The sequence below is a fragment of the Microcaecilia unicolor genome, chromosome 4 (assembly GCF_901765095.1).
Source record: "Microcaecilia unicolor chromosome 4, aMicUni1.1, whole genome shotgun sequence".
In the NCBI taxonomy this organism is placed as follows: domain Eukaryota; kingdom Metazoa; phylum Chordata; class Amphibia; order Gymnophiona; family Siphonopidae; genus Microcaecilia; species Microcaecilia unicolor.
The window spans coordinates 175,331,329-175,353,949 of record NC_044034.1 but is presented as its reverse complement, the minus strand read 5'-3'; the positions used below and the strand labels follow the sequence as shown (position 1 = coordinate 175,353,949).

Sequence of the window (22,621 nt, the reverse complement as noted above, 5' to 3'; positions counted from 1 at the left end):
GTGTTACAGTTCTCACGATGTTGGTAGTTGGTAGGCTCTTCTCCCATGGTGCTTTTTCCCTCTGCTTACTGGGTCAGAGTGTGCCCTGTTTTGTTTCCGGTAGTCTACGAGGTAGTGGCCATTTTGTAAGTCCGTTTAGATCCCTTTCGTGTGTTAGCCACGTTACAGAACTTAGTTTATTTATTTATTTATTTTTGTTACATTTGTACCCCGCGCTTTACCACTCATGGTAGGTTCAATGCGGCTTGAATGTTGCTGAAAGAGGGCATTGTACACCATTCTGCCAGCTCTGACCTACTGCTAATCTTAGTACCAGGGAGACTCGTTGCCAGTGGGGCGCAACCTCTCATCTGCAGTTAACTGTGAGTAAATGCGGTTATTGAAATAAAGGACGTTTTCAGCGAGATTAGTCTTACGGTGTGAACTGCTGTGCCAAGGTTATACAGCAGCAACAAGTCCTGTCCCTGGAGCAGTTTCAGTGGGTAATGCAGTGCACTTCAGGCAGGCGGACCCAGGCCCATCCCCCCTACCTGTACCACTTGTGGTGGTAAATGGGAGCCCTCTAACCCCCCCCCCCAAAACCCACTGTACCCACATGTAGGTGCCCCCCTTCACCATTAAGTGCTTTGGTAATAGTGTTGAGTTGTGGGGAGTGGGTTCTGTGGGGGATTTGGGGGTCTCAGCACCCAAGGTAAAGGAGCTATGCACCTGGGAGGTAATTTAATGTTTTTTTCCTATTTTTTAAAAGTGCCCCCTAGGGTGCCCGGTTGGTGTCCTGGCATTGTGAAGGGGGACCCAGTGCACTACGAATCCTGGCCCCTCCCACGACCCAAAGCCTTGGATTTGGTCGTTTTTTGAGCTGGGACGCTTTGGTTTCGATTATCGCTGAAAAACAAAAACGCCCAGCTCAAACAAACGCCCACATCTCAGAAAACGCCCACATCCAATGCATTTGCCTGGCACAAACCGTATTTCAAAACTAAAGATAAACTCCATCTTTTTCGAAAATACGATTCGGCCCACCCCTTCACGGACCCGTTCTCGAGATGGACGTTCTTACACATTGGCGTTTGCGTTCGATTATGCCCCTCTTTGTGTCTTCCCCCATTTTTCCTCCCCCCCCCCCCCCATAATATTTTTTAAAAAATATTGTAAACCACTTAGATTTCTCCTTTGAAAATTATGTGGTATATCAATAAATTGAACGTGAACTTGAACTTGGGGCACCCTGAATCTTAGCACAGTTTCTAAAATTTCCACCAATATATGTGCCTGTCTCCAAAGAAAGCAAATTTTTCTTCTTAAATTTAGTCACTTAGGTGTGCATTTTAGAAGATACATGCCCTTAGTGTCATTCTCACTCTCAAAATCTGCCTCAAGGAACAATTACATATAGACCATTTAAAAGTAGGCATATTAAGGGGCTATTAAGAGTCATGTCTAGAAAATCCTGAGTGATGTAATGAGTAGAAGTGAATCAATTTTTTACTCTTTTAGAAAGTACAAAGACTAGGGACACTCAATGAAGTTAAATGGAAATACTTTTAAAACAAATAGGAGGAAATATTTTTCACTCAACGAAAAGTTAAGTTCTGGAGCTCATTGCCAGAGGATGTAGTACAGCGGTTATCGTCTCTGGGTTTAAAAAAAGGTTTGGACAAGTTTCTGGAGGAAAGTCCATAGTCTGCTATTGAGACAGACATGGGGAAGGTGCTGTTTGTCCTGGGATTGGTAGCATGGATGTTGTTACTATTTGTATTTCTGCCAGGTACTTGTGACCTGGCTTGGCCACTGTTGGAAACAGGATACAGGGCTAGATGGACCATTGGTCTGACCCAGTATGGCTATTCTTATGTCCTTATGATTTGATACACCATCTTTCTGTGGTAAAACCAAAGTAGTTACATATTATATGCAGGTACTTTCTCTCTTTATAAGGAGCACCTACTTTTGTATGTATATAACTCCAGACAATTTGTAAGTAGCTCTTTTACATGTAAAATGCTATTTTACGCACATGAATGCCTTATAAAAATTATTCCCACACTCCCTAAGTGTGGTATCTTCTGTCCCCCACTTTAAGTAACCATTAAAATGTGCCAGATCTGTCCAAATATCTTTTCCAGTCCAGTCATGGAATCTCTTGGTACAGGAACAGTGCTGGACAGACTTCTGCGTCTGTGCCCTGAGAAGGCAAGGACAAATCAAACTCGGTATACATATAAAGTATCACATACCATGTAAATGAGTTTATCTTGTTGGTGTAGACTGAATGGACCATATAGGTCCTTTATCTGCCATCAGTTACTATGTTACAATTGACATAATTCCATGCAAGGATCATTCAGCTTTATATCAGTTGTCATTTTAGAAGTCACCATGTGAAAAATATTAATAAGATACTTACTTTTCTGAAAGTGGGGTTAGAGTAGGAACAGGTGACTGTTTCTTACATTTGGTGATTCAGACTGTTAAAAACAGGGAGGAGAAAGTTCTCAGTTTCAAGGAAACAGCATAAAAAATTATTTTTAGTTTAATTTAAACATGCATTTATGACCCACTTCTTCCCTTGTTAGAATTTGAGACAGTTTACAGATTAACATAAAGAATATACATGAAATCACATAAACCTCCCATTCAGAATAACTTGTTATATGGTAAATTATCCTGCTTTATTTTACTTGCCTTTCCCACCCATTCCATAAGATCCTTATTACAACTTCATCATCTGTGACTTCCTTGTTGAGCAGTACAATTAGACTAACTCAATCATTGCGAGAACAGCCATGTTTTAGTCTTCTAGTCTTTTCCTAAACTGAAAATGATTCCGCTCTAGTTGTAGAGTCTCTGGGAGAACATTCCAGACCTTACAGCCTGCTCTCCTCAGTGTGTGATTCCTAGTTATTGCCGTTCAACATCCTGGTATGTCGTTTCATATTTTGTCAAATGTGACAGTATATGTACACATTCTTGAAATAAGATGCTACCCCAGATAAACCTAGGAAACCCATGCAAGTCCCTCAGTAAATTTGATGCAAAGAGTGATAAAGGAAAGGCAAACTGCATAACCTATGCTTAAGGTTATTTTAGAATTTATGGGCCCTGTTTACTAAGGTGCACTAGCATTTTTAGCACATGCTAAAAATTAGCGTGTACTAACCATGTAGACCCCCATAGGAATGTTATAGGCATCTACATGGTTAACATCGATCTAGAGACATTTGGACACATCTCCCTTTCCCTCTTCCCTCAAAGTTTCCCTTCACCTTCTGTCCATTCCTACTCTTCCCCATTATCTCTTGTAGGTTTCTGCTGTATTAGCTTCGTTTTACTGCATTGGTGTCTGCCTCTGTGGTGCATTGTAAGCCACATTGAGCCTGACACTGTTGGGAAACTGTGGGGTACAAATGAGATAATAAATAAATAAATGCTTAGTGTGCACTAAAAATGCTAATGCGCCTCTAGCATGGCTTAGTAAACAAGGCCCTCTATTTGTAAGCTGAATAGTAGGTATTTTAGAGCTGAAGATGCCCTGGAGTGTGTATAGACTAAATTGTATTGATATGGTTAGGAGAGAAGGGATTCCATGATTTTGTAGATTGTATATTAGGAGTTTTAGTGATTAGCTTATAAGTACATAAGTAATGCCACACTGGGAAAAGACCAAGGGTCCATCGAGCCCAGCATCCTGTCCACGACAGCGGCCAATCCAGGCCAAGGGCACCTGGCAAGCTTCCCAAACGTACAAACATTCTATACATGTTATTCCTGGAACTGTGGATTTTTCCTAAGTCCATTTAGTAGTGGTTTATGGAGTTGTCCTTTAGGAAACCGTCTAACCCCTTTTAAAACTCTGCCAAGCTAACTGCCTTCACCACGTTCTCCTGCAATGAATTCCAGAGTTTAATTATACGTTGGGTGAAGAAAAATTTCTCCAATTTGTTTTAATTTTACTACACTGCAGTTTCATCGCATGCCCCCTAGTCCTAGTATTTTTGGAAAGCGTGAACAGACGCTTCACATCCACCTGTTCCACTCCACTCATTATTTTATATACCTCTATCATGTCTCCCCTCAGCTGTCTCTTCTCCAAGCTGAAAAGCCCTAGCCTCCTTAGTCTTTCTTCATAGGGAAGTCGTCCCATCCCCGCTATCATTTTAGTCGCCCTTCACTGCACCTTTTCCAATTCTAATATATCTTTCTTGAGATGCGGCGACAAGAATTGAACACAATACTCAAGGTGCGGTCGCACCATGGGGCAATACAACGGCATTATAACATCCTCACACCTGTTTTCCATACCTTTCCTAATAATACCCAACATTCTATTCGCTTTCCTAGCCGCAGCAGCACACTGAGCAGAAGGTTTCAGTGTATTATCGACGACACCCAGATCCCTTTCTTGGTACGTAACTCCTAACGTGGAACCTTGCATGACGTAGCTATAATTCGGGTTCTTTTTTCCCACATGCATCACCTTGCACTTGCTCACATTAAACGTCATCTGCCATTTAGCCACCCAGTCTTGTAAGGTCCTTCTGTAATTTTTCACAATCCTGTCGCGAGTTAACGACTTTGAATAACTTTGTGTCATCAGCAAATTTAATTACCTCACTAGTTACTCCCATCTCTAAATAATTTATAAATATATTAAAAAGCAGCGGTCCTAGCACAGACCCCTGAGGAAACCCCATTAACTACCCTTCTCCATTGTGAATACTGCCTATTTAACCCCACTCTCTGTTTCCTATCCTTCAACCAGTTTTAATCCACAATAGGACATTTCCTCCTATCCCATGACCCTCCAATTTACTGTGTAGCCTTTCATTAGGTACCTTGTCAAAAGCCTTTTGAAAATCCAGATACACAATATCAACAGGCTCCCCTTTGTCCACATGTTTGTTTACTCCTTCAAAGAATTGAAGTAAATTGGTCAGGCAAGATTTCCCCACACAAAAGCCGTGCTGACTTGGTCTCAGTAATCCATGTCCTTGGATGTGCTCTGTAATTTTGTTTTTGATAATAGCCTCTACCATTTTCCCCGGCACTGACATCAGACTCACCGGTCTGTAATTTCCCGGATCTCCCCTGGAACCTTTTTTAAAAATCGGCGTTATATTGGCCACCCATGTGAGTAATGTATAAAGTACTGCTGTATTATAGAATCAGGATGGCTATACTGAGTTGTGTTTTATGTAATTGATTGTGTTTAGCTGAGCAGGACTGTGACTGATAAATCCAAACATTGATTCTACAATTTTTGACATTCATTTACACCATTGAATTTAGCTGAAACCGAATACATTCTAAGAGCTGTGTTTGTTTAGTTTATCCTTTCACATGGGAACTGAATGTGTAAAATGATCCAGTTATTAGGGGAGATTATAACTGCTAGCTGTGATCTAGGGCTTTGCTCCAACTACCATTATGAAGACCTAAAAAAAGGGATTTTTTAAAATGTGTAGAACCTCATCGAAGAAAATCCATCAAGGTTATTTGCCTTCATTTGGATCATGACAAACAAATTACCCCAGTGTTTGTACTTTCTCCTTTGTATTTTGCAGATACACCTGCAGAATTGGAAGGTATCTTTCCCAAAGCACATCTCTTTGGTTAGTTGGGGTTATAGCCATCTTCTCATGCTCCACCAATCTGAGCATATCTGTGCCCCATCACTCTGAACAGATGGGGGATTCTGATCCAGATCTTCCACACCATAGTGCACAGCACTACAGCCCTGAGCCATAGACTTAGTCCCAGCATGTACTACTACTACTTGACTACTACTACTTGACATTTCTAGAGCGCTACTAGGGTTACGCAGCGCTGTACAGTCCCTGCTCAAAGGAGCTTACAATCTAAAGGACGAAATGTCAAGTTTGGGCAGTCTAGATTTCCTGAATAGAGGTATGGTGGTTAGGTACTGAAGGCGACATTGAAGAGGTGGGCTTTGAGCAAGGATTTGAAGATGGGCAGGGAGGGGGCCTGGCGAATGGGCTCAGGGAGTTTATTCTAAGCATGGGGTGAGGCGAGGCAGAAAGGGCGGAGCCTGGAGTTGGCGGTGGTGGAGAAGGGTACTGAAGTTGGCGGTACTGGAGAAGGGATTTGTCTTGAGAGCGGAGGTTACGGGTAGGAACGTAGGGGGAGATGAGGGTAGAGAGGAAGGGAGGGGCTGCAGATCGAGTGCATTTGTAGGTTAGTAGGAGAAGTTTGAACTGTATGAGGAACCTAATTGGAAGCCAGTGAAGTGACTTGAGGAGAGGGGTGATATGAGTATTTCGGTCCAGGCGGAAGATAAGACATGCAGCAGAGTTCTGAACGGACTGAAGGGGGGATAGATGGCTAAGTGGGAGGCCAGTGAGGAGTAGGTTGCAGTAGTCAAGGCGAGAGGTAATGAGAGAGTGGATGAGAGTACGGGTGGTGTGCTCAGAGAGGAAAGGGCAAATTTTGCTAATGTTATAGAGGAAGAAGCGACAGGTCTTGGCTATCTGCTGGATATGGGCAGAGAAGGAGAGGGAGGAGTTGAAGATGACACCGAGGTTGCGGGCAGATGAGACGGGGAGGATGAGGGTGTTATCAACTGAGATAAAGAGTAGAGGGAGAGGAGAAGTGGGTTTGGGTGGGAAGACAATAAGCTCGGTCTTGGCCATGTTCAGTTTCAGGCGGCGGTTGGACATCCAGGCAGCAATGTCAGATAAGCAGGCCGATACCTTGGCCTGGGTTTCTGCAGTGATGTCTGGTGTGGAGAGATAAAGCTGGGTGTCGTCGGCATAAAGATGATATTGGAAACCATGAAATGAGATCAGGGAGCCCAGGGAAGAGGTGTAGATTGAAAAAAGGAGGGGTCCAAGGATGGATCCCTGAGGAACTCCAACAGAGAGCGGGATGGGGGTGGAGGAAGAACCATGAGAATGTACTCTGAAGGTACAGTGGAAGAGATAAGAGGAGAACCAGGAGAGGACAGAGCCCTGGAACCCAAATGAGGACAGTGTGGCAACAAGTAAATTGTGTTTGACAGTATCAAAAGTGGCGGATAGGTCGAGGAGGATAAGGATGGAGTAGTGGCCTTTGGATTTGGCAAGGAACAGGTCATTGCAGACTTTAGATAGTGCCGTTTCTGTCGAGTGTGAGGGTGAAAGCCGGATTGAAGCGGATCGAGGATGGCATGAGAGGAGAGAAAATCAAGGCAACGGCTATGAACGGCGTTCAAGTATCTTGGAGAGGAAGGGTAGGAGGGAAATTGGGCGGTAGTTCGAGGGACAGGTAGGGTCAAGTGATGGTTTTTTTGAGGAGTGGTGTGACTACAGCATGCTTGAAGGTGTCAGGGACAGTTGCAGTGGAGAGAGAGAGGTTGAGGATATTGCAGATGGGGGGAAGTGACAGTAGGAGAGATGGTGTTGAGTAAGTTGGTGGGGATGGGGTCAGAGGAACATTTTGAGGAGGAAAGAAGATGGCCAGTTTCCTCTTCGGTGATATCAGGAAAAGAGGAGAAGGAGGCCTGGGTTGGTTGGTTGAGGGAGTGGGTTAAAGGGTGAAGAGGAGGAGATGGTTTGGTGGTGAATTTGAGGTTGATCTTCTGCACCTTGTCGCGGAAGTAATCAGCCAGTGATTGAGGAGAGAGTGAGGGAGGGTGGGAGCGGAGGGCACTTTGAGGAGGGAGTTAAGGGTGGCGAAGAGACGAGGAGGGTTAGAGCTGAGGGAATTAATCAACTGGGTGTAATAGTCTTATTTGGCGAGGAATAGGGAGGACTGGAAGGAGGATAGCATGAATTTGTAATGAATGAAATCAGTATGGGTGCGAGATTTCCTCCAGAGGCATTCAGCCGATCGGGCGCAGGAGCGAAGGTATCAGGAAGGTATCGGGTGCAAGGAGTCAGCCAGGGCTGGGGATTAGTATGCCTTGTGGGACAGGAGATGGATGGTGCAAGGGTGTCCAGTGCAGAGGAGAGAGTGGCATTGTAAGTGGAGACAGCCTTGTCGATAGACTCGGAGGACATGATGGAAGGGAGGAGATTAGAGATACTAGAGGATAAGGTGGGAGGGTCGACAGCCTGGAGATTCCTGGAAGTAGTGGTTAGTGTTGGGCGGGACTGAGGGGGAAGGTGATGAAGTGTGAAGGTGATCAGGTGATGGTCAGAGAGAGGAGGGTGAGCAGGTAGAGGAGAGGACGAGGTCAAGACAGTGGCCAGATTGGTGAGTAGGGGTGGTGGAGCTCAGTTGGAGGTTGAAGGAGGAGGTTAGAGTGAGGAACTGAGAAGCATAAGAGTCGAATGGGTCATCAGTGTGTATGTTAAAGTCTCCAAGAATGAGGGATGGGGATGAGGGCTCAAGAAAAACAGAGAGCCAGGCATCGAAGTCGGTAAGGAAGGAAGAGAGGGACTTATCAGGGGGGCGGTAAATGACTGCAACTTTGAGTGGCAGCGGGTAGAATAGACGGATGGAGTGAACTTCAAAGGATGAGAAGCAGTGAGACTGCGGTAGGAGGAGAGGTTGAAAACTGCAGGAGGGCGAAAGTAGTAACCCGACGCTGCGGCCAACTGGGCGGGGAGAATGGGAGAAGAGATAACCTCCATGGCATAGGGCCGCGACTGAGGCAGAGTCGTCGGGGGTGAGCCAGGTTTCAGTTAGGGCGAGCACTTGAAGGGAACGGGAGATGAAAAGATCATGGGTGAAGGAAAGTTTGTTGCAGACCGAGCGGGCATTCCACAGGGCACACGAGAAGGGGAGGGAGGAGGGGGAAGGAGGGGAATAGAGATGAGATTGGAGACATCGCGGAAATGTTTGCATGGATGAGACGAGGACGAGGACAGGTGTGGGGGACCTGGGTTGGGATTGATGTCTCACGCGGATAGCAGGAAAAGGAGCAAGAGAGTGCGGAGGAGGGTGGGGGAGGTAGGGCAACAAAGACGGGATGTGCTTAGGAGGAATGGGGAAGGGTTCATGGCAGGAAGGAGGTGCTGAAGGTTGAGAGCTAGGAAGGAGAAGGAGGACAGTAGAGATGGTGTGGTGGTGTGGATGATGTACTTTAAGGAAGGTTCATTTTGACAGAGTAAATGTCTTCTTTGAAACAAATTAACTATGTAAATATATAAAAATGCACTATTCTGGTTTGTATCAGCTACTTCTTGAAGGTTTTTTTTTTCTGATCAAATTAATTATATGAACCCATTTTATTCAAAATGAAATTAAATTGGAAGCTAATTAGATAACAATAGATATGAAGATCTACCAAGTTCAGTTCTCCAGCAGAGATACAAATATTTTAAACAAGGAATATGGTGATAGATAAAGAGCACTCGGTCTATCTAATTTACCTAGTTTCATTCCTGGTGCAATGCCATGGACACTAGTTGATGTCTATCTTCCTGAACAAAAGAGGCAACGAAAACTGATCAAACTCATGACAAAAATGAACAGAATCTCCACTATTTGTGACACTATACAACTTTGCCACCTTGAGTCAGGATTTATCTATTTGTCACAAGAACAGCAAACACATTAATCCCATAGATTCCATTATGTGAAGTGCGGATATCTACCCCCCGATATTCAACTGGCTATTTAACTGGCTGTCTCCCACTGAATATTGCCAGTTAGCAGCTAGCCCATTCATCGGCTATGTCACACAGCATAGCCGGTTAGCTCCAATTTTCATTGACTGAACAACTAAGTTTGGCAGCCATATTTGGCTGTGTATATACCAGGCCTACCTTTGGCCAGTTCAAACTTAACCAGCCAGTGCTGAATATCAGCTTGGCCAGTTAAGTTTGAACTGGCCAAAAATAAACTGAATATTCAATGCGGGTCACTGGAAATGGCCCAGCAGTGAATATCTGGGCTAAGCGCCGACAGTGGGAGTTAGCTGGGCTAACTCCTGTGGTCTAAATATCGGGCCCTTAGACTCAACTGTAGGATCAAAATTCAAAAATGTTTCACATGTTCTGTCCTTTCAAAAATATGTAACCTAACTACCTTATGAAGTAAATCAAGTGAATAATAATGTTGAATCTTGGTTTTTGATGAGATTAAGTACTTACCAGAGATGATAATGTAGGTAGTGGTGATGTATTAGCTGAATGGCCAGAAATGTTTAATAAGTTGAATTTGGGAACAACAGCAACACTCACTCTTCTACGAGGCATATTCTATGAAAAGGACACACAATGTGCTATACTGCTTTGCATTATAAAATTTGGAATTCTGAAGAGAGCTATTTCACAAAAATCCAATATACAATAAAGATAATTTTATAACAGGATGCTTACCTGAAATGTGCATAAATTACAGCTATTAAAAAGGGGAAAATTCACATTGGAGACAATTCAATAAAGGGTGCCATGCAGCATGCCAAGTGCAAATTCTAAGATGGCATTTGGGCACCCAGATTTCATTATAGAACACTAGTGTAAGTCAGGTGTGCCTGCTTATGTCATGTCCATGGCAGATGTAAATGTGCACCCTTAAATGTGGCACTTCAGCACATATATGACAGTATTCTACAATATGGATGTGTAAGTATTAGAGACGCCCATGTGAACATCCCTATTCCATTTGCATGCTATGTGAGTTGCATGATAAGATCATACAATAGCGCTTAGGGGTGAATTCTATATATGACACCAAAGAATTCAGTGCCAGTAAAAGCGTTATTCTATAAACTGTGCTTTGTAAATATGGCAAAGTCTACACAGAAAAAAGTATGTCTGTACTTTTAATGTGAGCATGCGGTTATAACATTTTCTCCTAATGGTCAATTGTATCAAAAATTCAATAAATCTAATACTCTACCTTTCCCAGTGTTAGAGACATGGATCTGGATGACCGAGGTACTCCATCATCTGTTTTAGAATAAGAAAAGGGGAGATGAAAGGTTAGGTATTAAATGGACTTGGGAACAGCCTCCACCAACCAGAGGCATAGTGGGGGTCTAAGGTTAAGATGAGTAGGCAATGGATAGTGCAGATGTTGATATCTCTTTCTATTCTTTTGTCATTGGCCTGTTCCTCTGCCCAATGATGTTCCTAGGCCAGCTGCCACCCGGGGCGGATCACCGCGGTGCCCCCCCAGCACATCACCCACCACCCTGCAAATCACAACTCCCCAGGCACATCACCTCCACTCTCCCTCCCCAAGCACATAGCTCTTACCTCCTGGGGGTGCAGGGAGCAGTCGCACGGCTGTCGGCTCTACCGCTTCCCTGCCCCGGAACATGAAGTAATGTCAGAAGGAGTAGGGAACCGGCGGAGATGACAGCCGTGCAGTTGCTCCTTGCACCCCCTTGTTGCGTGCACCTGGAATAGACTGCCCCCTCCAGCCTGCCCTTGGTAAGCCACTGCCTCTGACTGGGTGGGCCTGATTCCAAAGTGGAGGGGCCACAGCCTACCCATGCCCACTCGTGGCTATGACCCTGCCAATGACCAGGTCTGATGGTTCACAGTTTCCTTTCTGCTTCTCACCTAATTTCATAGGAAAGAACTGAAAGGTCTGGACAGACCTTCACTTCTGCACATGAGGCTCAAATAAGTATTTTCACTTTGGTGTCAATCATAACTTTAATAAGAGTATCAGCCTTATTTTCGAAAGTGATGGGCGCCCAGATTTCAACCCAAATCGGGAGATAGGCGCCCATCTTGCAAAGGCATCCAAATCGGTATAATCGAAAGCCGATTTTGGGCGTCTTCAACTGCACTCCATCGCGGGAATGAACAAAGTTGACGGGGGCATGTCGGAGGTATGGTAAGGGCGGGACTGGGGTGTGTTTATCGGCTGAGAAGAGATGGGTGCCTTCGGCCGATAATCGAAAAAACAAAGGCGTTTTTAGCGCAAATTTAGGTCACTTTTTTTGGACCCTTTTTTTCACGAACAAGTCCCAAAAAAGTGCCCTAAATGACCAGATGACCACTGGAGGGAATCGGGGATGACCACCTCTGACTCCCCCAGTGGTCACTAACCCCCTCCCACCAAAAAAAACAACTTTAACAACTTTTTTTTCCATCCTGTATGCCACCGTCAAATGCCATACCCAGCTCCATCACAGCAGTATGCAGGTCCCTGGAGCAGTTGTTAGTGGGTGCAGTGGACGTCAGGCAGGTGGACCCAGTCCCATCCCCCCCTACCTATTACACTTGTGGTGGTAAATGGGAACCCTCCAAACTGCCCCCAAAACCCACTGTACCCACCTGTAGGTGCCCCCCTTCAGCCATAAGGGCTATGGTAATGGTGTAGAGTTGTGGGCAGTGGGTTTTGGGGGGGGATTGAGGGGCTCAGCACCCAAAGGAAGGGAGCTATGGACTTGGGAGGTATTTGACTTTTTTTTTAATTGTTACAAGTGCCCCCTAGGGTGCCCGGTTGGTGTCCTGTGTGAAGAATAAGGGGCTGTCCTATCCTGGGTAGGCCACTAGATGGCGCAGATCCCATAGAAATGGGGGGGGGGGGGGGGGGGGGAATGTCCAGGATGAGTCACTAGAGGGAGCCAGTAGGGGAATGTCCAGGTGGAGGTTGCTAGAACCAAGGAGAGTCCTGGGCTGGAAACAGGTGTAGGTGGTTATGGGCTAGGTCTGCCTGGAATTAGGGGGAAGAACCTAAAGGGGTGGAGAAGCTAATTAACCACCTTATACCTGCCTCAGTGGTGAAGGAGAGGAGAGAGGAGCTGGAGACGTGGTAGCTGGGGGAAGAAGATCCCCTTGAAGGTACTGGCTGAACTCTGTGGACTTTTGGTGGACTGTGTTCAAATAGAGCTATTTATTAAGAACAAGGAACTAGCAGCCAGGGGCTGGAGGACAGAGCTGTACCCTCAGAGTGAGGGAAGAACATCCTGTTCAGGCCAGAGGGGCTGTTAGCACTGAGCCCAGGTGTCTGTGTGTGAGGGCTCAGTGGGGAGATTGCTGTGGAAGTGTTTAAGCTGGAAGAAGTGTGCCCAGGGGGCTGGAATAAAGAGCTGCCTGATGAATATGCTGTTGTTTAGAACTGTCTAATCTACATCTAATTTGCATATTAAGAGCAAGGTTACCCTGAGTGAACAAGGGACCTTGGATCCTGAAGGTTGGTGTGTTCAGGGTGCTGGGAAGAGAACGGCCGGAGTCCTGCTCAGGAGCCACAAGCTAGTGAGGCCTGCTGGAGAGCAGGAGGAGAAGCCCCGTCTTAACACCTGGCATGTGAGGGGGACCACTGCACTATGAATCCTGGCCCCTTCCACAACCAAACGCCTTGGATTTGTTCATTTTTGAGCTGGGCGTCTTCGGTTTCCATTATCGCTGAAAAACAAAACCGCCCAGCTCAAATCCGCACAAATCTGATGCATTTGCCGGGCACAAACAGTATTATATATAAAAAAAGATGGGTGGCCATTTTTTTCAAAAATACAGTCTGTCCTGCCCCTTCACGTACCTGTTCTCGGACATAGACGCCCATGGAGATGGGCGTTCACATTCGATTATGCTCCTCTATGTCAGTTCATATGCTCTCAGGGCGCAATTCTATAAATTGGCACCTCATTTTAGGTGCTACAAAGGAGCACGCTTAGCACCAGTTCTATGATGGCTTAAAGGTGAACCTTAACCATTATGGGATTTTAGCGCAAAGCTGCTTTGGCATGACAAAAGTTAGGCACACCAACTTATGTTGTGTCAATGGCTGGTGTAAGTTGATGCAACTAAGTGTGCTATGCAATGCACACAACCAATAGTATTCTATAAATTGCACATGCTTCTCAACACACCCATGACACGCCCATGCTCTGATCACATTAATTCCTCCCTTGCAGATGCGTGCTATGCAACTTGGTACTGTTTATAGAATAGTTCCTAGCATTTACACATGTAACTGCCACTTCTTGGTGCAAATCGTGACATCTAACTGCCATTCTTTGTGCAAATCATGACACTTAACTGCCACTTCTTGGCGCAAATGCAAAGGACTGTTTTGCTCCAATTGTGTGGAGCATGAAGAATTGTTTAGTCTGCCATGTGCGGGGACAGATTTCCATTTTTGTGCATCAAGCTTTGTAGCTGTTTTTTCTACAATCATATAGGAACCCTGATGCAGGCGCTGTGCGCCGAAACACGGCCCGTGTTGGGTCATTAAAGAAAGATTGATGTTCAAGTCATATGATTAAATGATCTGTGTCCCAATTTTGAAGGATCCTAGTGCTTTTTCTTGGCTACTTGGACTTTGTTCTGTACTTCGAACCCTCTCTGTGTTGGTTTGTGGACTTCTTGGTGCAAATCATGACACATACCTGTTACTTCTTGGCACAAATCATGACATGTATGTGAATTTTATACCACATTCATATCATATGCTTTGAGTGCAGGTGCTGTATATCTCAGGGGAAGACATCGCAAAGTGTAACTTAGCGAGTAAACTGTTATAATTATTGTATTGTTGGTTCAATAACAATTTGATAATGAATGTGACTTTTGGGCAGACTGGATGGACCATGCCGGTCTTTATCTGCCGTCATTTACTATGTTACTATCTAAATCTGGCCCTAGGTTATAGAATTTCTTAGCATTTTTATTACCTGCTGCACCATAATTTCTGCTAGAATTCTGATTTGCCAGTTTCTTGAATTCAGTTAGCTCCGCATGATCCTTTTCATAAGTTCTCTTTAAATTCTCCACGTACTGCATCATGACCTCGGTAGCTTTGGACATACGTTTTTCCTATGGTGAGAGTAAAGAGAGAGACATGAAATGTTTTTCTTTTATCAAATCCACATATTTGTAATGCACTCAGTACCAGTATGCAAATTCAATAAGTTGATTATCCATGCAAGCACATTTATAATATTCATGTATCTTAGATGATACACTTGTTTTTGAATGAGTTTCAAAAGAATTCACATTCTTCTATATAAACCGGAACCTTGCCTATCTTCTGTGATACTAATAATAATGTATCCTGATTTTCTAGACCAATTTAATCCAGTCTTGGATCACAATCCACCATGGGGGTGGGGGTTTTGGTTTTCAGTCTATAGTTACAATATTCTTTTACCAAGTTCTTCTTTTTAAATCTAATACTCTTTTCCTAACAACCTCACTATTTATCTTCAGATTAAAAAAAAAAAAAAAGCAAACAGGATGCTAGGAATTATTAGGAATGGGATGGTAAATAAGACCAAGAATATTATAATGTTTCTGTCCTGTTCCATGGTGCAACCTCATTTTGAGTATTGCGTCCAATGCTGGTTGCCGTATCTCAAAAAAGATATAGCAGAATTTATAAAAGGTTCAAAGTAGAGTGACCAAAATGATAAAGGCGATGGAACTCCTCTCATATGAGGAAAGACTATAGAGGTTAGGGCTCTTCAGCTTGGGAAAGAGACAACTGAGGGGGGATATGATTGAGTTCTACAAAATCTTGAGTGGTGTAGAACAAGTAGAAGTGAATCAATTTTTTTTACCCTTTCAAAAAGTACAAAGACCAGGGGACACTCAATGAAGTTACATGGAAATATTTTTAAAACAAACAGGAGGAAATATTTTTTCACTCAATGAATAGTTAGGCTCCAGAACTTGTTGCCAGAGGATGTGGTAACAGTGGTTAGCATATCTGGGTTTAAAAAAGGTTTGGCCAAGTTCCTGGAGGAAAAGTCTATAGTATGCTATTGAGATAGACATGGGGAATTCACTTCTTGCCCTGGGATTGGTAGCATGGAATGTTGCTACTATTTGAGTTTCTGCCAGGTACTTGTGACCTGGATTGGCCACTGTTGGTAACATGATACTGGACTAGATGGACCATTGGTCTGACCCAGAATGGCTATTCTTATGTTCCTAAATGTCAGTCCTGATGGCCCATGTAATTGTGCAAAAAGGAAAGGCAAAATATTTATAAAATACAAATATAAAAATGAATTCAAACAATAGAGAAACATATATTAATTACAAGATAACAAACAGTAAAGAGATGTGACCCATGATCCCCTTGTCTCCAACCCCACACCTTGACCTCCAAGGTGGCCTGGGACTCCCAGGTACCTGAAATCACCAGAAACCCTTACCCACACCCTTATCACCTCTCGCCTAGACTACTGCAATTTGCTTCTCGCTGGTCTCCCGCTCAGCCATCTATCTCCTCTTCAATCTGTCCAAAACTCTGCTGCGCGTCTTATATTCTGCCAGAGTCGCTATACTCACGTTAGCCCTCTCCTCAAGTCGCTTCATTGGCTCCCTATCCGCTTCCGCATACGGTTCAAACTTCTCCTTTTGACCTACAAGTGCATCCACTCCACAGCTCCTCAGTACCTTTCCGCTCTCATCTCTCCCTATACTCCTCCCCGTGAACTCCGTTCGCTGGGTAAATGTCTCCTGTCGTACCCCTTCTCCCCCACTGCTAACTCCTGGCTCCGTTCCTTCTATCTCGCTGCTCCCTATGCCTGGAATAGACTCCCTGAGCCAGTACGTCAGGCTCAGTCTCTGGCTGTCTTCAAGTCTAGGCTTAAAGCCCACCTCTTTGCTACTGCTTTCGACTCCTAACCATGACTCTCTTACTCAACACCCTCACTTATCACCCCTACCACTGCAATTTCCCCACCCCTAACTGTCTGTTCGTCTGTCCAATTTAGATTGTAAGCTCTGTTGTACAGTTGGGGGGAAGAGGGGGTGGTGGTTGGGAGGCGAGGATAGGGGAGGGCAGACTTATACGGTCTGTACCAGAGCCGGTGATGGGAGGCGGGACTGGTGGTTGAGAGGCGGGAAATACTGCTGGGCAGACTTATATGGTCTGTGCCCTGAAAAGGACAGGTACAAATTCAAGGTAAGGTATACACATATGAGTTTGTCTTGGGCAGACTGGATGGACCATGCAGGTCTTTTTCTGCCGTCATCTACTATGTTACTATGTTACTATGTAAGTCTAGTAGCGCAATAGAAGTGTTTAATAGTAGTAGTAGTAGTAGAAATAACCTGAGAGCTCGTGGCCACCTAATACTCCTCAAACCTAGCACCCCCCCCCCCTCTGACCCTCTGAGTTGGGAGACCGGAAAAATGCTCACTTACCGCTGCCTCCTCGTTGCCATCTTGAAAAATGGTGGCGCCTGACCCAGGACGCACTGTATGGGATCAGCCTGTCAAATAAGGAGATCATTGCCATCTCCACCATCAGTCTGTCAGATAAGGTGATGATTTTCTTATTTGGCAGAACTGACCCAGCAAGGTACATCCCAGTATGCCACATGTGGTCAGGCGTTGCCATTTTTCAAGATGATGGTTGTGGAGGCAGGTGCAAATGTGTAATGCTCCTGCATGCTGACTGTTAAGGTGGTCTTGGGGGGTTCTACTTGGGCTCCTGGGGGTAATTTTGGTGATTGGAATAAGGGGATGGGGCCCCATGGCCACCAGGTAAATTTGTGGGGTGGGGGGTTAGGGACCAAGGACAACAGGACCACCAGATATTTTCTGTGGGGTCAGCAGGGAACTTCAGTTGGGTGGTTCTGGGAGGGGTGGTCTGAGGATTTGAGCTTTGTTGTTTTTTAATATATATCTGTCTTCCTGTCAGTGTGTGAGCTAATCCCTGCTCATGCTCTGACAGGAAGGGAGATATTTTACTCCCCATGCAAATAGCTGTATTTTACCACAGCAATGTGTTCTGTTTTTTTTCTGAAAGTGCATACTTTTTAACACTGTTGTAATTTGCTTGCCATCAGTTTACTGAACTGGAAGTAAATATATATTTTTAGCAAGTATGTTAGAAAGCTGTATGCTGGAGCATAGTGCAGCGTTCTAATGCAGTGCTTACAGCACTGAGGCCGGGAGGCAACAAAGGGTAGTTACTAAATAGAGTTTACTCTGAGGAAAGGGGTCCTTATTCTGATTTTTAAAATATTTTTGTGAATGATATTCTGGAAGGACTATCAGGAAAGTTTGTCTTTTTTGCAGATGATACCAAAATCTGCAACAGGATAGACACCCTGGAAAGTGGAGAAATCATGAGGACAGATCTAGCAAAACCTAAGGAATGGTCTAGAGTATGGCAGCTAAGATTTAATGGTAAAAAATGCAGGGTCTTGCATTTGGGCTTCAAAAACCCAAGGGAACAGAACAGTATAAGGGATGAAGTTCCATGCCTGAAAGAAGAACGGGACCTGCAGGTGATCGTATCTGATCATTTTAAAAGTAGTTAAGGTGATGGCAAAATCTAGAAAGATGCATGGATGTATAGCACAAGAAATGGCCAGAGGAAAAGTGGAGATGATATTGCCTCTGCATGCATCTCTGGTAGGAGTCATTTGGCATACAGTGTAAAGTTTTGGAGACTGCACCTTCAAAAGGATATAAACCAGATGGAAATGATGTATATGGTCAATAGGGCAACTACTAAATTGGTCAGAGGTCTTTATTGTAAAGTATATGGGAATAGACATAAAGACCTCAATATGTGTACCTTGGAGGAAAGGCAAGATAAGGGAAATGTGATAGAGACATTTAAATACCTCCAAGATATAAACATACAGGAGACTTGGGTGTGATCCAAAGAAACGTTTCTTTACAGAAAGGTGTTGGATGAATGGAACAGCTCACAGTGGAGACTGTGGAGATGATGACAGTATCCAAATTCAATAAAGCATGGCACAAACACAGAATAAGTACATAAGTATTGCCATACTGGGAGAAACCAGAACTCGTTGCCGGAGAAGGTAGTGATGGCAGCTGACCTTGCTGAGTTTAAAGGGGGTCTGGACAGATTCCTGAAGGAAAAGTCCATTGATCGTTATTAAATTTTGGGTTTTTGCCAGGTTCTTGGGGCCTGGATTGGCCGCTGTCGGAGACAGTGCTGGGCTTGATGGACCTTTGGTCTTTTCCCAGCGTGGCAGTGCTTATGTACTTATGTCCATCAAGCCTAGCATCCTGTTTCCAACAGTGGCCAATCCAGGTCACAAGTACCTGGCAAGATCCCTAAACAGTACAATACATTTTATGCTGCTTATTCTAAAAATAAGCAGTGGATTTTCCCCAAGTCCATTTTAATAATGGTATACGGACTTTTCCTTTAGGAAGCCAGCCAAACCTTTTTTAAACCCTGCTAAGCTAACCACTTTTACTACATTCTCTGGCAACGAATTCCAGAGTTTAATTACATGTTGAGTGAAGAAATATTTTCTCATATTCGTTTTAAATTTACTACTTTCTACCTTCATTGCATGCCCCCTAGTCCTAGTATTTTTGGAAAGAGTAAACAAGTGATTCAAATTTACCCGTTCACTCATTATTTTATAGACCTCTAACATATCTCCTCTCAGCCGCCTTTTCTCCAAGTTGAAGATCCCTAGCCGCTTTAGCCTTTACTCATAGGGAAGTCGTCCCATCTCCTTTATCGTTTCCGTCACCCTTCTCTGTACCTTTTCTCATTCCACTATATATTTTTTGAGATGTGGTGACCAGAATTGAACACAATATTCGAGGTGCAGTTGCACCATGGAGCGATACAAAGGCATTATAATGTCCTCATTTTTGTTTTCCATTCCTTTCCTAATAATTCCTAACATTCTATTTGCTTTCTTAGCGGCTGCTGCACACTGAGCAGAGGGTTTCAACGTATCATCAACGATGATGCCTAGATCCCTTTCCCGGTCAGTGACTCCTAACGTGGAACCTTGCATTACATAACTATAATTCGGGTTCCTCTTTCCCACATGCATCACTTTGCACTTGCTCACATTAAAAGTCATCTGCCATTTAGATGCCCAGTCTCGTAAGGTCCTCTTGTAATTTTTCACAATCCTCTCACGATTTAACAACTTTGAATAACTATGTGTTGCCAGCAAATTTAATTACCTCACTAGTTACTCCCATCTCTAGATCATTTATAAATATATTAAAAAGCAGCAGTCCCAGCACTGGGGAACTCCACTATCTACCCTTCTCCATTGAGAATACTGACCGTTTAAACCTACTCTTTGTTTTCTGTATTTTAACCAGTTTTTAATCCACAATAGAACACTACCTCCTATCCCATGACTTTTCAATTTCCTCTGGAGACTTTCATGAGGTACTTTGTCAAACGCCTTTTGAAACTCCAGATACACAATATCGACCGGCTCACCTTTTTGTTCACCTCTTCAAAGAAATGTAATAGATTGGTGAGGCAAGTTTTCCCTTCACTAAATCCATGTTGGCTTTGTCTCATTAATCCATGCTTTTGAATATGCTCAGTAATATTGTTCTTTATAATATTCTCTACCATCTTGCCCGGCACCGATGTCAGGCTCACTGGTCTGTAATTTCCCATATCACCTTAGGAACCTTTTTTAAAAAAATTGGTACATTGGCCACCCTCCAATCTTCCGGAACCACGCTTGATTTTAAATTACATATTACTAACAATAGTTTCAGAAGTTAATTTGTCAAATTGCACCATTACATCCTCCAGGTTTATAAAGATCTCATTCAGTTTCTCTGACTCGTCAGCTTTGAATACCATTTCTGGCAGTGGTATCTCTTCCAAATCTTCCTCGGTGAAGACTGAAGCAAAGAATTCATTTACTCTCTCCGCTATGGCTTTGTCTTCCCTGATTGCCCCTTTTACCCCTAAGTCATCTTGTGGTCCAACCGATTCTTTTGCCGGCTTCTTGCTTTTAATATACCTAAAAACATTTTTACTATATGTTTTTGCCTCCAATGCAATCTTTTTTTCAAATTCTCTCTTTGCCTTCCTTATCAGTGCTTTGTATTTGACTTGCTATTGCTTATGCTGTTTCTTATTATTTTCAGTCGGTTCCTTCTTCCATTTTCTGAAGGATTTTCTTTTAGCTCTAACAGCTTCCTTTACCTCACTTTTAACCATGCCGGCTGTCGTTTGGTCTTCCTTCCTCCTTTTTTAATACACGGAGTATATTTGGCCTGGGCTTCAAGGATGGTATTTTTGAACAGTATCCAAGCCTGATGTAACTTTTTGACCTTCGCAGCTGCTCCTCTAAGTTTTTTTTCCACCGTTCTTCTCATTTTATCATAGTCTCCTTTTTGAAAGTTAAAGCCTAATGTATTGGATTTCCTGTGTGTACTTACTCTAAATCCGATATCAAATCTGATCATATTATGATCACTGTTATCAAGCAGCCCGAGCACCATTACCTCCTGCTCCACTAAGGACTAGGTCTAGAATTTTTCCTGCTCTTGTTGGATCATGTACTAGTTACTCCATAAAGCAGTTCTTGATTTCGTCAAGGAATTTTACCTCCCTAGCATGCTCTGATGTTACATTTACCCAGTCAATAACGGGGTAATTGAAATCACCCATTATTATTGTGTTGCCCAGTTTGTTAGCCTCCCTAATTTCTGATAACATTTCTACATCTGTCTGTTCATCCTGGCCAGGTGGACGGTAGTACACTCCTATCACTGTCCTTTTCCCCTTTACATGGAATTTCAATCCATAGGGATTCCAATATGTGTTTTGTTTCCTGCAAAATTTTCAATCTATTTAATTCAAGGCCCGCCTTAACATACAAAGCTACCCCTCCACCAATTCGATCCACCTTATCAGTACGATATAATTTATACCCTGGTATGACAGTGTCTCTGTTTGTACCAGAGCTAAACAATTGGTATGGACAGGAAGACTAGATAGGCTGTCATGTTCTATATTTTTATTTCATGCATCCATAGTTATTTAGGGAGTCCTTAACTAAAGCTTAGCTTGAGATATCTGCAGCAGGGCCCGTAGGAATAAAATGGGCCCTGTTGCAGATAACTTGAGCTAAGCTTTAGTAAAAGACCCCCCTTAGAGTTTAGACTGAATTGACATATTTGTCCGTCATGTTCAACCTTCTGAATTTTAGAAAGTAGACTCCCATTGTACTCTTTTACACATCCCTGTATTTGACTGTTTTAGCAGTTAAATATATTCCTAGCTTTTATTTAGAAATATCTGTAAGAGACAACTCAGTGAGATATGACGCACTATTCTAAAGCTTATCATTTAGACTATAAATTTTTTTCTTCTTGATTTTCCATGACCAATTTCATCCTGTGGCTTTACTATTTCCATCTATTTTCAAAATAAGTTTATGAACTGATCTCTTACATACTTCAAAATATTATCTTATACCCTTTACCCAGAGTGAACATCTTTCTAGCCTTTGTTAATCAAGCAGTAATCCCTCCATTGCTCCTTATGAATCTTACAGTTGTTCTTTGATCTCATTCAGATTCATCAATCTCTCTCTGATACTGAGGTAACGATAACTGCAAGCACTGGGCCTTGCCAAAGCTTCACAGGAAAGCAATATCCTCTCCTTTGCCCTGCTATTAATCGCCCTTTGTAAGCACGCAAGGAGTCTTGATGGTTTGCTAGCTGTTGACTGACACTGACACACATTGAGGGGCATAATCGAACGGGGATGACCATTTTTAAGGGCGCCCATCTCTAAGGACGTCCTGGTGAAGGGGAGGGGAAACCGCTATTATTGAAACAAGTTGGGCGTCCATCTTTCGTTTTGATAATATGGTTGGAGACGCCCAAATCTCAACATTTAGGTCAACTTTAGAGATGGTCGACCTAAATGTTGAGTTGGTCGTCTCCGTTTTTTGGCGATAATGGAAACCGAGGACGCATTTGGTCGTGGGAGGAGCCAACATTTGTAGTGCATTTGTAGTGCACTGGTCTCCCTCACATGCCA

The 22,621-nt window shown here is 43.6% G+C and overlaps 1 protein-coding gene across 1 annotated transcript in view; it reads right to left on the bottom strand.

The window, feature by feature from the left end:
- The window catches only part of MRVI1 (murine retrovirus integration site 1 homolog), a 188,094-nt gene that overhangs the window by 22,279 nt on the left and 143,194 nt on the right, over positions 1–22,621 (bottom strand). The window contains 5 exon segments of the mRNA XM_030200986.1: positions 2,408–2,442; positions 3,323–3,349; positions 10,038–10,145; positions 10,789–10,838; positions 14,522–14,663. Coding sequence (XP_030056846.1) covers positions 2,408–2,442; positions 3,323–3,349; positions 10,038–10,145; positions 10,789–10,838; positions 14,522–14,663 — 362 coding nt within the window.